The sequence below is a fragment of the Falco naumanni genome, chromosome 5, assembly GCF_017639655.2.
Source record: "Falco naumanni isolate bFalNau1 chromosome 5, bFalNau1.pat, whole genome shotgun sequence".
In the NCBI taxonomy this organism is placed as follows: Eukaryota; Metazoa; Chordata; class Aves; order Falconiformes; family Falconidae; genus Falco; species Falco naumanni.
The window spans coordinates 82,920,073-82,936,429 of NC_054058.1; the positions used below are offsets into that span (position 1 = coordinate 82,920,073).

The window sequence follows — 16,357 nt, forward strand, 5'->3', positions numbered from 1 at the left end:
TGCTGCTTTGTCTGTCAAAGCTGAACAGCATTTGGCATTGTTGCACATTTACCTTGCTTGTTACAGCTCTCTGAACTTCCTTAAAACCATAGTCCCACCCAGTCTAAATAACTTGAGACATCAGTGTATCACATTTCAGTGTATCTTCTTGAACCTTCAGATTTAACTAACTGTTGCCCTTTTTGGAAATTTCCTAGGCATTTTGAAGACTTCTGAAAAGTGGCATTGCTATCAAAACTGGAACTACTTCAATTTCTGGTATCTTAAAAACCCTTTGCATTTTATTTGCAGAAGGTTGGTGTCAGTGTACTAATTTGGCACCCTTGCTGTGCCTTGAACGTCAATTCAAATTATATTGCAGTCATCAGTCTTTAATGGCTCATCTGCTGTTCACTAGGTGACCTGTCTGCTGGACATGTTACGAGTTTCTCAAGAAAGGCTTCTGCTCGTTTCTGTTTAAGAGCCACTTTTCAGATTTGCATCTGCATTGTTTCTTTAAGCTTTTTCCTGTTGGGTCATTTGGCCATTTTACATATTATGGTCATTGAGATCTTAGTGGCTTGGTACACTGTGCTGATTGTTTCATCCTTCTACCCCTTAGGAATTCAGTATACTGCTTTGGTGTAGCAGTATATTTTACATGTATATATATATATATATGTATAAATATTATTAGGTCTCAGGGTTTGTTCTGGTATAGAGTCAGCTGTATGGTCCTCTCCTCCCAGCAGTTTTGTTTTTCACAAGGTGTTTCCCCTTTCCCTTGCTCTCTCGAGGAAGGGAGTTCGTTTCAGCACTTTGTTCATTTTGTCTGTTTGGACTAGCACCCTTAATTGGAAGCGTTTATAAGAAAACAGGCAGTGAGGGAACTTCTTCTAATCCTATATGTAAACTTCCAGGCCATCCCCTCTTCATAACTGCATTACTAGGCATGATGTGTAAGTCGAGCTTCCCCCCTAGCACAATGGCAGAAGTGTCTAAATGGCTGTAGGACAAAGCGTCCTAATTATGTGCCCCAAGAATATTCACAGAAGACACCATGAATACAGCGTATTGAAGTTTTTCTCCATACCATAAAACCTTTCTATAAATATTCATAAGAGAGAGGGAGACAGGCAGACACGCTTCACAGGCTGCTAATTAATGCCTTTACCCAGGGTTTTAGAGCTCTACACCTAGACCAAGGGCAGGTGTCTGTTTGTCAAGGGCTTTGAGGATTTTGAGAGCCTGCAATGGGAATTCAGTGTTAAAATCCTTTTCTAGAACTAATTCTTCATTGCTCTAAGAGCCCAAACTCCCTAGTTCTCTTGGGAGCTGAGATCCAAACCAGCAGAGTTTAGGCAGGTGAATTCCCAATGTGGGAATGACTTTGTCAGTCCTGGTGTAAGTTCGCAAGTCACTTTAGGTGCATTGAAACCTACTTACAGATTTAAGTATGCTCAAACCATTAAATTGCTGTATGTTTTTAAATAACGTTTTCCCGTGAGTCTCGTTGTCATTAATTGACAGAGCATTTCATTACTTTATTAATTGGCAATAAAAATAATTTTATCTTCGTAGATGAGTCATTGCAATTAACTGAAAACAACTTTAATAGTTAAGCACGTTGTATTTAATTTGTTTGTGTTACAGTGTCTAGTTTGTAGTAAAAATTTGCCTGTGAATCACAATGACATTCTCAGCCTTCTTGATTTTTGTTTCAGAGATTTAACTTCTTACTGTTAGAAAGTCACAATCACTTTGCAGTTGGTTGTTGAGTGTTGACAGCTGACTGCCACAATGTGTGAACTTCCAGTTGTATTGAACTAATCTGAACCTCTGAGGACTGCTGCAATGAGATTCTCAGTTCAAACTGTGTTATACACTCAGTGTAGGATTGCAAGTAACAAGAGGTCAGAACCTCCATTTTGTGGTTCAGTGCACAAATTAAAGCTTTTCATGGAGTGCCACCACCACCTGAGACCTGGGAAAAGGCTTTTTACTGCCTTAGTGAAAGGTTGGATTATATGGGGAAATGGTTATTGCAGTAAGGTGAAATTTCACGTTTACAATGATTGATTAAACAATATATCTCTCATCTTACGGGGCTATTATTTCCACATTTTGGGTCAAACCTTGTTCAACTAGCTTTATGTCTGCAGACAGAATTCAATGGGGATTAGAACTGAAAGAATATGAACTAACAGAACAGTGTTGTGGTGGGTTTTTTTCTGAAATCACAACACTGTGTTTTGTCTCCTATTACTGTTATGTAAAATGTGCATAAATTAGACATTAGGAAGATGGGCGGGCAAGGGATGTATGCCTGTATGGCGGTTTTGTGCTCTGTCTGCATTCACATGGGCCTTACGTAGCTTCTCAGGCTGATTTTCCTCGCCCCTCCAAGATGAAGACCGTATGAATTAAATACAAATGAGCAAGATACATGACCATATAGATCATGCAAAATATCTGATCAAAATATCTGAGTCACCACTTCCAGATGTTATTAGTATCTGAATTTCAAAATCATTTGTGCTGCTCCAGTTTTGTGGGTGATGTGAAACAGGACTAGGATGGGACTCCTGTTCCTCTCAACATGCTGTGTTGGACATATATAAAACATGAGACAGAATTTTACCTCAAAACTATATGACATGGTAGATATAGTATAGATGATAAGGTGGTGAAGAGAATAAAAAATATGAAGTCAAGAAAGGAAATGTGAAGAAAACAGATTTTAAATTGGTATGACTTTATTTTTTAAATCTGACAAAAAAAATCAAGTGTTAATATTGCTGTAGGTAGCTACAATAAAGAGTCTATTAATTGCAGTTACTCTGGTTATTTTATCTATGATCTTCCTTATGCAACTATATTAGTGGTTCTGCTGTGTTCTAGTAAAAGGCAAATTATTAAAATAAACAAAACCAGCAAACCCATGCATTAAGTGTCTTTGTTTTGCCTTTGGTTTGTGTTTTTAGTATGCCAGTGTTTGTCACACTTTGCTCTGATGTCTCTAGCAATCATGAGACACTTCATTTTCTTTTCCAAATGTTATATTTATGTAATCAGTTGCAATAAGGAAATGGCTAAAGGAAAAGAGTAAACATGAGATTTATGATATGGTACACTCAAGAAATTGCAATATGTGTAGATGTTTATATACACAATTTCAACAAATCCTTATAGATATACATATATCTGGACATACCTATGTCTATATATAATATAGTCTTAGGATTTATCAAAAAAGTCAGGTTCTACATTTTTTTACAAGTTTTTTGTTCTACTCTTTGCATTATGTTCATATATTTTTTATTAAATGAGACACATATTTTTGTAGATGTGCAGTTGATACCAGGTGTCCATGATGAACTTTGGAATTTTTCAGTCTCAATGTGAATGTAGAGCTTCCTCAAGGGAGTAGAATGTTTTTTTGTATGGTTTTGTAAAAGGTATGTGGCATAATCCCTAGATTTTTATGAATATTTATACAAAAATCATCCAGGGAAACCTCTGTCTTCCCCTTTATTACTGAATAAAAGATTTCACCAAGAAGTTTCAAGCAAATACCTCCATGAAGCAAAAAAAGTTATTGCTATCTAAAGAGCCACCTTTCAGGAGACTTACTGTAACGTGACTGGAGGGGTAATGGTTGAGTAGAATTTGCAATTCCAGCATCAAATAAATGGTAAAGGAAAATATTTAATAATTGAAAACTTCCTGCTTTAGAGAATATATTTTTCTCAATATCTCCCCCAACACCTTCATAGGGTTCAGTCTAAAGCTGTTCATTAGGGTCCGCAAGATGCCTTTAACCATTGAAACAGTTTGCAGAAGAGAAGGTTTCTAACAGCTTGACTTCACAGCCCCTACTGTGCTAAAAAGCATTTATTTCACCACATGTTCCTTTGAGATGACTTGCATAAGGTCTGCTCTCAAGGGGTTTAGATAGATACTACCAAAGCTTGTAGAACTTTACTGGTCTGTGGATGTTAGTATCTATTAACAGGCAGAGAGGCACTGGCGATACAAAGTAAAGATTTCTAAAAACCTTTCCAAAAACCATTTAAATGTGACCTCTTAAGATTTTGAGCCTAGGGGTTAAAATTAGTTTTCATTGCACTTCTGAAATTACTATTGCAATGTTTCTGGTTTGTTGGAAAGGGGATTATTGTAAATGTTTTAACACTTAGGTGTTAATATAAGAGGTAAAGCGCATATTCTTCATTCCTAATGATATTTATTATGCCTTGTGACACACAATTTTGCTAAAAGTCAGAATCATAAAAGTTTATCTGTGGAATACCCAGAACACTGAGTAGGATCATGCAAACAGAATTAAGTTACCGTTATTATTTATGTGTAAATAAAATCCAGTTCTGTTCGACTCTAGCTATCTCTTTCCTGCTTCTCTGGTACTGCTAACAGAAGTAAATTCATTTTGAAATCAAAGGCCTGTAGTTGCACTGACTTGATTTGGTTGGGGTTTTTTTGTTCATGTCTGGTCTGTATTTACTTTTTGTTTATATGATTCCATGAATTTACACGTGTTGCATTAAAAGACTGCCTGGGCATGGGGAAAGGAATCTGAGTTGCAGCAGTTACATAAAAGTGCGTGCTAAGAATCACTGCTTGATACCTGCTTTTTTGAATAGCAGTTCCACTATAAACCACCGGTTTGCCTCACTTCATACATGGGACACTAGTGTACCATCTTTGGTGAGATTAGTCCTCTTAAGTCCTTTCTAGTTTTGGCTTTGGACACCTTTCTAGGTGCTTCAGCAGCAAGGCAATCATCTAGCTTTTCTATATTGTCTAGTTCTGTAGGTTCTTAAATTACTGAGATATCTTTGTGTTTAACCCAAGAGCTTCACAGCAGTTAATTTCATTCACCTGTGCATATTCAGAAATAGCAATTCTGGAAAGGTAAGCACCACTGTCCCCCCTAAAACCTGTACTGTCAGCTTGGTTTCAGTGAGCAGACACTTCAATGCTACACTGGTTACCAGAGAAGCCTTAAAACTTCAACTAACTGCTAATGGCTTTGTAGGAAGCGTCAGACCATTTTGCTGCATCTTCAGATGATTTCTAGGTGCACAAGATCACAAATGGAAGGAGACATCTAACGTATCTTGCTGCTTTGCCTACAGTCAGAGTGAAGGTGGAAGCAGGTAACTTAGGCAGATTGGATCGTACCCTGTGATATCCCTCCCGCTTGCCACTGGCTTCTTAGGAATTTCAGGGGCCCTGCAAACCCCAGGCATGAAAAATGCCAGTGGGGTAGAACATAAATTTGGTCAAACAGGAGTGCCTGTTGCTTGTGCATATACAAATGCACTGGAAAAATGTGATTAAATGTGATTTATAAACCTTAGCTGATACCATAGGGATTATTCTTTTAATTCACAGCACTATTCACTGTAAAGTTGTGACAGATTAAGTAAGCAGAGTGCCTATTAATACTCTGGTGCTTAATGATAACTGCTTTTAAATGAAACCAATCAATCTTTGTCTTCCTTTTTTATTTTTGTTTTTTTTTTTTTTTTTTTTAGATTTAAACACAGTTTGTGTTAGTAAATACACATGACAGTTGTCAAATTACAAGAGTTTTGTTTTGACTTTATATTTAGTGTAGGGAAAGTCTCACTTTCTCAGTCTGTATTGGAATGAGCAGCCTACACTCAAGCATAATGAAGGGAACTGGCTTTCTTTATAGATACCTGAACATGCACCAATGCCTAAAATAAGCTTACACAGAAGGAGCTGTGGGTGAAAAGAAAAAAAAAATTTAAATTTCTCTAAAGCTGTGAGAATTCTCAGCCCCATCTTGACAAAAGATTTAGACACTTCTACTTTCAGGGAGAAAGAACATGAAATTGTAGAGGTGGGTTATTAAAGCATTTTGGTGGGTTTAAGGATTTTACAGATGCCATTACAAAATCAGATAAATCCATAAGAGACCTTATTCAGACAAATGTAGATCATTCTCTCAAAGGGATTTATAGATAGCTCCTGTCAGTTAGAGCTGTGAGAGTGTTAGCAGGTTGTTCTCTGAATCTTTTCATTTCCTCTGTCAGTGTAAAGCAAGAATTATTTCAATTGAGGCAATGAAGCTGCACAATCATAAGATGGATGAAAGGTGTAGAAGTGGGTCCTGTGACCTTCCTGTCAGTGGAAGGAGCTAAAATAAGGAAATGACAATTGTTGAAGAAGCCCTCCATTTATCATCAGAGGTGATTTTGCACAGTTTTAGCTGTGTTTAAAGTTCTGTATTTACATTCAGAAGTAGAACCTGCATAATAAATGTCTGTCCGATCTACTGTATTCTTTACGTATTTTAAAAGCGCTGAGCATCTGTTTTGCTAATCACGTGTAGCTTCTTTTTCTGAATTTATTATCATGCCAATTTTGCAGTTTGTCTTCCTCTCTTTGACTTTGCAGCAACTTTGTCTGGTGTCCCACTTAGCCACAGATTTTCTTTCAGCTACCTTGTATAACCATTGTTCTTACCATACCATTCCAGTTTGTTGTGCGAGTCCTAATTCTTCTCCAGTGAAGAGATTTGTGGTTTGCTCTAAAAATAGGACTTTCAAAATATTCTATAGTGTATAAAAGTGCTGTATATGACTAGAGATAGTAGATCAAGTAGGGCATAAAGACTGAGCTACCTCACTCTGTTTGAATGAGCAGCATCCGAGACATTCACATTTACACATATGTTGGTGCATCTCAGTAGCCTTCAGCGGAGGTGGGTCAGTTTGTGTGGTGGAAAATTTGAACGTGGGTAAATAGTCTTTTGTCCTTATAAACAGTTTGCTGAACGTCCGGGCAAGCACAATAGGTATTTGAATAAAAACTTGAAGACTGCTTTACTAGTTCAAGCCACTTGTCTAATAACCCGTCTGACAATAACTAGTAGCTGATGCCTAGGCAAAGGCATTAAAATAGGGCAAATATGCAATGAGAATTTCCCAGTATAATACTTTTATCAGTGGACTTAGTGAGCCAAAAGTGGTGTCACTGTGTATAAGAGGTATTTATGGATTTCTCCTTCACAGAATTTTAAAATCTTTTCCAAACCTGTGTAAACCTCTGGTATTCACAGCTTCCAGTTTCTGCAGAGTCAGTGATATGAGTGTACATAGCAGAGATCTCACGAGACAGGATTTGCTTAAAACAAGAACTTTGGTATTTCTCAAAGAGAAAACTTACGTATTTTCAGTGAGTGCTTGCATCCTTCCTGGTATCCTGAGAGTTCCCGTGTTCTTCCTTGGCCTTAGAACCACAGGTTGAATCCTTCCCATGTAAACTGAAATTCCGATCAGTTTTAATACCAACATAGCTTTTATCTCCATGACTGTAATGCATTGCCATTATCCACTTACACTAGATGAATGCTTATGACTTTATACTCTTTGCTCACAAATTAGATTTTGAGATAGGAGGAGAATACTGAGTGACACCTGACGTCCCAGGACCAAACAATGTTGACAATCTAAATATGTAGTTAATAGTGCCTACCCCTACCGTACATGCAGAACATCAGTGCCATTTGTAGAAGATTTCACAAACACAGATGTTAATGTGTCACAATTCCCATAAATAAGTCATTCTGATGTTAGAATCTCATAAATGCTGGTTCCACTACATGTGCAACTCATGAATTCAGGCTGCGTGGAGGTCAAACCGTAAGGAGGTTGTCCTTGGTTCCTCTTTGAGTCTAGCAGCTGATACCTCTGTACAGTGCTGTGGCAAAAAGGACGAGCATAAAGGGCAGGTAAAATTACAGCATCCTGGTATGAATTACAGCGCCAGATTACGCCTGCACTTGTGTCCTGTGTAGCAAAGCAGCATGTTGAGTGCAGCATCCCCAAACATACTTCATGTCTCAGACACTATCCTCAGAACAGCCTTTTTACCGAGGCTTAGTAAATACCGGGTCTCTGGTGGATACATGGGCCTTGTTGCCTCAGCAACTCTGAGAGGATTTTCCCTGCCAGAATTCAAAGGTTTAAGGTCCAGTTTCCACTTCTCTGACTCATTTTTTTCTGGCACAGTGCCAAATCAAGAGGGTCTCTGTCACAGACAATTCTTTCTGTTAATTTTTAAAGCAATTTATTTTTTACCTTTACATATGAATAAATACACACAGAGGATCAGAATGTTTTGTTCATAGCAGTAACTCAAAAGCAACTCAACTGAGGCGAGTAAGTGCAAAAGGAATATCAGGTTCATGTCAAGAGGAAGAAACCCTGGTTGTTTATACTTTTTAAACAGGAAAAGATATCCACAAGATCTTGTTAGGCCCAGCACTATGCTTTAACTAGAAATCTGTCTTCTCTGTTTGGCCCAGTGACTGAACATGAGACAAGGTCGGCCACATATCATCGGTCCTCATGAGCAGGGGAGCATGTGCCACTGTTATTCCTGACTTCATGGGCCCTGGCACTGGGGCGCACACTGTTTGGATAGAATATAAAAGGAAACAAATCAAACAAACCTCAGAAAGAAAACTTTGGCTTTGAAGGACAGTAGAAAAAATGAACAAAAGCATCTCCTCGACAGGCATAGAAAGATAACCATAAAACTAGTTAAAACATGATCCCGCAACTGAGCTGCCTTGTTCTACGAATAAATCAACAATCTATGGAAACATGTTCAAAGCAGAAGAGAACATTAAGGATTTTTTGCTTCATAAAGCAGCACCTCAACCAGTAAAACTCAAACTATTTTGGGCGCTGGCTGGAGATGTCAGTCAGTGTCAAAGGAGCCATGCTGACTGTCAAGCTAATCAAGCTCAAGTATCAGTATCATAGATTTACATATAAACCCACAAATTTGACATCAGTTTTGCCCTCTCTTTTTTGAGGATGTTCTAATTATTACTGTATTCATTTAAATTAAATGTAAGGAATTTAAATAGACTATTTAAACAGAAGTACGTGCTGTCATATACCATGAACAAAAGGGATGTCAATTTTTTAACTCTGAATTAAAAATTAAAACTTACCTCCAGCTGGTCTCTACACTGTTAGCTATCAACGCTGACGGTTTACACAGCAGTGCTTTATAGGGTGCGTGGTTGTGTTTTGCCAGGGAGTTTACCCAAGTAGCTCAAGGGAGGAATTGCTGCATTCAGTCATCCTCACACACTCACACACAGCATTTTTTCTCTGACACCCGTGCTGGCTATGATTCCTTAGTTGCTTCCTTCCCCAAGTGAAATTTGCTTTCCTTCCCCAACGTTGCCGCATATTCATAGCAGAAAGAGGCAAAACCAGAACCGCTGATGATCCCTGCAGACGTGGGGAGGCACTTGGCTGTGAGTGTGCGGTGAAGGGGCTGTGGGAACACAATAGGTGAATAGTGGAGGAAAGGTGTATGAACTCCTGACGTCTCCTGGCATTTATAAAGACTTTCTGTAAGATTTACTGGGTCTGTAAGTGTGTAATGCACCAAAAAAGTGAACCTTGCCCCTTTTTTTCTTGTTCATTGAAGCTATCGCTCCTTGTCCATCAGACCTCCGAGTGGAATTTAAAAAGTGGTGGGAAGCTCTCACGCCCAAACCCTGCTTAGTTACCATATGAATGCTCAACTCATTGTTTGAAGTAACAATTAGGAGGACAATGGATAAAGGAGGAAACTGGAGACAGCAACTAACACCTGTGAATCAGAACTTAAACAGCCTTCTTTTACATAATTAAAGAAGCAGGCACAATGCACATTGACTTCAAAATGTGGTCCAAAGACAATGCTGGTGCATGTAAATCCCTTTTCAGTGCCATTACTTACATGTCAGGTTTGATCATTTTCTAAAAAAAATCTTAGTCATGAGTGAATGTTGCAAAATGTCGCAAGGAGGGTTTTTTTTTTTGGCGGGGAAGGAAAAAGCAAAGAGAGAAACATTTAAGAGCAATTGCAATTTCATGGAGGAGGGAGAAGTCCTGATGAAGTTGTTAAAATGCATGGACTTCAGATAGGCAGCAGAAACTCATTGTAAGACACAGAACATTTCTAACCTTGCAAATAGCAATTATGATTTAACAACCTGTAATCAGCACTATATACTTTTCTGTATTAAAAAAAATGCATGCTATGAAATTGTTTCATTAAATCGTATTTATTGCAGAATGTGAGCAGAATTCTATGGTGCTTTCTCAAGGAAGCAATCCATATGTGTGCTTAACGTGCTCATATGCAATTATTTCTTAAATAGGTTATGTTGTGCTTCTCTAGAACTTTATTTAATGAAGCTAGTTAACATTATGACTCTTGAAATGACAGTCTCAAAAAAGCTATATCTACAATTTACATATATTAATAAGTATTAGGGGCATAGTTGTCTATGTGCACACATCAGTAGTGTTGCTAGAATTGTACTGGCATAAAAAGGATAAAAGTGAAGGTTATTCAGTAGTCAGAATAAATCAATGAGTATACAGTTAGATATTTCTCTCTGGAGAAATGTAATGTCATTAAAAAGTATCTAATATCTACCCTTCTGTCTCCATAAAGTTTACGGAGATATAAGTAACTTCACATACTTCAGCTATAATATTCCTGATGGTAGTACACACTGAAATCACATTTTGGAATATTTGTTCTCTATCTTTAAATGGTATCAGTAGTACAAAGTTAGAAAAAATATGTAAAGTCCTGACCACACTGAAGTGAAAGTTTAACTTGCATTGTCTTCCAAGTAATCTAGATTGGTTCTTTCTAACCATCTTCATCAGAGAAGATGGTTTCTTCACAGGGGAATTGTACTAATTTTAAAAGGGAAAGCATGGTTGTGATGAAAAGTGGGAAGAAAAAAAGAAGAGAGGGAAAGAAAGAAAGAGGAAGGAAGGAAGGAAAGGGAAAGAGAAAGAAAAAGAAGAAAGTAAAAACTGAAAAACTGTTTGTGTCCATTACATGCTACAGTGTTGATGGTAATTATATTCTGTTAACTAATTACTATTCAAGGTCCAAGATAAGGACAAAGTAAATAATTAATCAGTAATTAAAACAGTGATTTTCTTCTTGGAGTGGATATCTTGTCTATACTTCATGTTCATGTTAGACTTTCAGGTTTTATATTGTAAATTCATTGCTGTTTTGCAGATTTGGTGTACGGATACTATAGACAGCAGCGGAAATTGACTGAAGAGATCGATTGGTCATATACAGGTAAGCAAAACTGTCTGTTGGAGAACTTGCTTTTATGTGATAGTTTCATGTTCATTGTTAGAACTTCAAGAGCCTGTTATGTCTGTATACCACTTACCATATGCCTGAACAATTGCTAAAGTAAAAATGTAGGAAATGGAATCTGAGAAATTGCAGGAACTTTACAACAGGAGAGACTATTTTCCTTTCTTACATCTGTTACTTTTGGAAAGAGAAGGTCCTCATCCTTAAAACCTTAACCTCAGACATGATTTACTTGATGAAGGCTGAGCCAATAAATCGCTAGGTGCTCATTTATCATCTGAATGTTACTCTTCTGGCAAGTTTGAAAAGCAGACAGGCTGAAACAAGGCACAGCATGTTGTGTGAGTAAGAACACATCAATATACTGCTTATGAACTTCTGCACTTCACTTCTGAGCACCTGAGCATCCTTTCCAGGTCTCACCCTGATTCTCCTAAAAAATAAGTCATTTGAGCTCTCCCATTTGCATAAGTGAGAAAGATATACCCTTAAATTCTGTATGATCTTCATGACAGAAGGACTAAGAGAAATTCTTAATTAACCTCTTAGATTTTTCTTTAAAAGTCAAGCCACTTTCAGTAATACTGAAAAGGTAATTGTGTCCTAAATGATAGGTGTATATTACCGAGGCGTGCATAGACTCTTACATTTGTAATAATTTAAGTTATTGTTTCAAAAAACAAGTAGTTTATTAAAAGAAATAAGGACTGTCAAGTTTCAGTGTTTCATATATTTGATTCAAAATACGTTCCTGTTGTTAAAGAAATGTACATGATTCTTTTTCTTTCTCTCACACTCTTTCTCATTTTTGTGAGAGTTTTTATCTTCCAGGGTGAAACATATCTAACAAGTTTTGAGCCTGGAGAGAATTGAAACAGGCTAGTCATAAACCTTTCAAAATGAGATTTATAATGAAAACTCCTACTTACACAGATTGTACTGCAAAATCCAAGCATAAGATCAATCAGTGCACTATTTCATGTTCAAAATCCATCCATTTTTTAATTTTGCAGTTAGAGGAATGCAAGGATAAGCCTCCAGGATTACAGGTGACCAAAGAGCAATTTATGAGTTGAGTTTAAAGAGCAGCGAATGAGTTTTGCATAGGATATTGGAGGACAGAGCTCTTCCCTAGCCTGCACAGAACACCCACCCACTGGGCAGCTGCTGCAGCAGCCACAGGTCACATTTGCCGGATATTTTTGATGGCACAACAGCACAGACTCTGCAAGCTGGAGGACGCAGACCTGTTGGTTCTATCCCTTAACATGTGAGATACCTTCATATAGTCAGTTCATGTGCCTTGCCCTAGTGGCTCTACTGTTGGCAAAGCCTTTCTCCCCGTCCAGACCTATAGAGTCAGGCGCACGTGGTGCATGGGTTGCCTGAATTTGAGAGGAGTCCTGCTCAGCTCTGTGTGCCCAGCCCAGCAGCCTCCTGCCCCTGCAGCATCCTGTTCCTGCAGCATCCTGCTCCTGCAGTATCCTACCCAAGCAGCATCCTACCCAAGCAGCATCTTACCCCTGCTCCTGCTGCCTCACCAGGCCCTCTGCCCCATGGGCTCCATGTGCCCCCAGCAGTCATAACACAGCTGGCTCCATAATGTGTTCAGATGTGGATTTTCAAAGCTTTTTGCAGGAGCTGCATGTAAATCAGGTACTCGGTGTCTAGGGATGGCAAGTGTATGGTGAGTTTTCTTGAAATACCAGGTAATTGGTTCATGCCATAAAGGGAACACAAAAATTCAGCTTTCACTTAAAAAAAGGCAGTCTTCCTGAATGTGAAGAAAAATTACTAATTTTAACATTGTGTGTTGGAGGCACAGAATTCTAGAGTGTGAAGCATATTGATTTTCATCTCATTCATTTGTAATAATTTGCCTATTTTAATCTAATTATTTTGTTGCTGGGGGAAGTGGTATCAGGTACTGTATGTATAACTACTATACCTAGCTCAGACCTACGGTTTTGAAGGATACACCAACATACATATTTCTGAATGGATGACCTGTGCTTTGTCAGTACATCCTTTCCTCAGACACCAGTTATATTCTTCTGTCTTATAACCTGCTCACTGAAAGACCTGAAAAGTTAGCCTCTGTGTGCCAATGAAGTGTTATGAGTGGGCCTATCCTGCAACCATAGAGTTTAATCCACTATAACTAAGAAAAATCTTAACTGGCTTGGCAAACTGATCTGAGTTTGAGCAGATGTAATTCTCTATATCAAATAATAAATTTCAGACACATCAGCCACAGTGGGTCAATACACTCCTTTATTGGGATGGTGCTGTGAGGTGGAAGTAAAATGGAACTAGAGAAATAACTTGAATCTTATCTGCTGAAATCATGCAATTCTGAAGGTGGAGTTTCATAATAAAGCAATTTCACATACTGTACGTAAATATGAGTCATCATCAGATTTTGACTCTTCGGTAAATGTCTAAAGAAGTCATAAATGTTACTGGAAACATTTTGTAGTACTTCTAAAGGGCTCTGCTTTAAGCCATAGACAAATCCTGCATTTGCAAGCATGAATTTAGTTTTTTGTGTCCTGACTTAGCATGTATTTGCATAAACAAATACAGTGTTAAAGAGATGGAAGGCGCAAGTGCTTGTTACAGATGCATCCGATTTTTTCAGGAGTAAGAAGCTAGTTTGTTAGTATTTTAACAATCTTTCATTCTATTTTTCATTAAAACGGTGATAGAAATCAAAAAAAAGGATACCGTGAATATTTTCAAGTGATGTCATATACTAAAAGTGAATCCAACCATTTTTGGTGTAGAAAAAACAGATCTACTGAGGAAGTTTATTTCCTCAACTCGATTAGATACTAATTGATGATGAAAGATCATTTAGACATTATTTAAGTGCACTGCTAAGGTTGGGCAATCACATATTATTTCAAACCATAAAGCAAGCAAAATAATCTTCAAGTATTTCTCTATTGTAAAGATGAAAGATTAAATTTTATTGATGCTTTGTTTATCTGCATTGTTTTTGCCGGAAGGAATAATGTAATGCTGTTTTCTGGGATTTTTTTTAACATGGCTGGTTGACAATAGTCTGTGAAAACTCCAAGTCTGAATGTACACATGTAGAATTATCCAATGATACCACAAAGAAGATATTTTTTTCCCACTGAAATTTCTTTCTGTTCGGTGTTTCCACTTGGTATTTGGGTTCTTATTCACAACAAGCTATGTGGTTTAGAGGGAAAAAACTAGAGCTCAGTTCTCTTAAGAGCAAGAAATTTTAAACAGCCTTCCAGGATTTCAAAAGATGAGGGTTTTAAAAAATGTTAAAAATTGGATTTAGTATGTAAATGGATATCACAGCCAGTTCAGTGTTCTTTGTCTCATCACTCAGGAGTATCGAGTTCAGTTTGTACTGCCATTCATTATGTGATACACTGATACACAGTCGCCTTATACATACCGGCAACTCTGGTCTTGAAGAAGGGGTCATTTTAGTATAAACTGTTGGGCCTCTGGGTATTGAAAGAACAATTTTGTTGTTTGCAAGCAGAATGTGAATCATATTTCCGCTTTTCTGTGGGGGGAAGCATCATGAGTCACAGAATCACAGAATAATTTAGGTTTGAAAGGGGTGCTTGGAGATCGTCTGGTCCAACCCCCGGCTCAAAGGGAAGCGAACTTCAAAGCTGAAGCAGGTTGCTCAGATCTCATCCAGCACAGTATTGAAAATCCACAAGGAGGGAAATGCTGCAGCGTGGGCAGTGTGTTCCACTGTCATTTTGAAGAATGTTTTTCATTTACGCAGCTGTGACGTCTCTTATTGCAACCTGTGACCATTGCCTCTTGCCCTTTCCCTGCACACTGTCCTGCAGATTGCCTTTACATAGCGCTGGACTCCAGTGAAGTTCCCCCTCTGGTCTCCAGCCTCTGCAAACTCAGGTGCCTCAGCCTGTCCTCATACATGATGTACTCCAACCCCCTGAACATCTCAGTGGCCTCTGGTTTGTTAATACCCATCTCACACTGTGATGGGGAGGAAGGCAAAACAGTGGTGCACATTCTCGATGTCTCCTCACTAGTGTGCGGTAAAGGGGAACGGTCACGTCCCTTATCGTGCGGGCTGCACTCTTGTCAAGGTTGCCCAGTACGTTGGTGGTCTTCCTGGCTGCAAGGGCACGCTGCTAACTCACACACACACACAACTTGTTCTCCATCAGAATAATTAATGACAATCTTTTCAGATAATTTTTAATATCTGGTTGTCCTGGTTTCAGCTGGAACAGAGTTAATTTTCTTCTTTGTGGTTGGTACAGTTGGCTCTGATGTGAGAACAATGTCGATAGAATACTGATGGTTTTAGTTGTTGCTGGGGGATGTTTGTGCTAAATCAAGGACTTTTCAGTTCCTTGGGCCCTGCCAGCCAGAGGGCTGGGGTGGCACAGGAACTTAGGAGGGGACACAGCCAGGACAGGTGACCCCAACTGGCCAAAGAGGTATTCCATACCATGGGACATCATGCTGAGTATATAAACTGGGGGAAGAAGAAGGAAGGGGGGAGGAGGACACACATTTGGCGTTATGGCATTTGTCTTCCCAAGTAACCGTTACGCGTGATGCAGCCCGGCTGTCCTGGGGATGGCCGAACACCTGCCTGCCCGTGGGAAGTGGCGATGAATTCCTTGCTTTGCTTTTCTTTGCTTGTGAGCACGGCTCTTGCTTTACATATTAAATTGTTTTTATCTCAACCCTTGAGTTTTACATCCCTTTCCGATCCTCTTTCCCATCCCTCTGGGTCGGGGGGAGTGAGCGAGCGGCTGCATGTGTTGGCTGCTGGCCAGGGTTAAACCTTGACACTGGTGTATCTCAGTGGTAAAACCTGGCAGTTCATTGATGATGCTCTTCTGGCCTTTGCATCAGGATTTTCTGCAATAGCAATGGCTAAACATAATGGCCTGCTGGTTTTGCTCCCATGTTAAACATTGAGCTAATCTTGTTAAGCTTAAAATTATTATCATTCTATGCCTGATTCAACACCCCCTGGAGATATCCCCCTGGCTTATCATTCCCCATTACTATCGCTACACAGACAAAACCTTAGCTGTCATTTTAAAAGCTGGTTTTGCCACCTCAAATCTTGGAAATTTGCACTGATGTCTTCAAATGTTGATGCCTGTAGTTTGGCTTAGAAATGAAAATGGCC

The 16,357-nt window shown here is 38.7% G+C and overlaps 1 protein-coding gene across 5 annotated transcripts in view; it reads left to right on the top strand.

Moving 5' to 3' along the window:
* PTPRZ1 (protein tyrosine phosphatase receptor type Z1) overlaps nucleotides 1-16,357 on the top strand; it is a 144,812-nt gene that overhangs the window by 28,454 nt on the left and 100,001 nt on the right. For all 5 annotated transcript variants that reach the window (XM_040596358.1, XM_040596359.1, XM_040596360.1 and 2 more), the window contains exon 2: nucleotides 11,089-11,154. In XM_040596358.1, coding sequence (XP_040452292.1) covers nucleotides 11,089-11,154 — 66 coding nt within the window. The remainder of the gene's footprint in view (nucleotides 1-11,088; nucleotides 11,155-16,357) is intronic.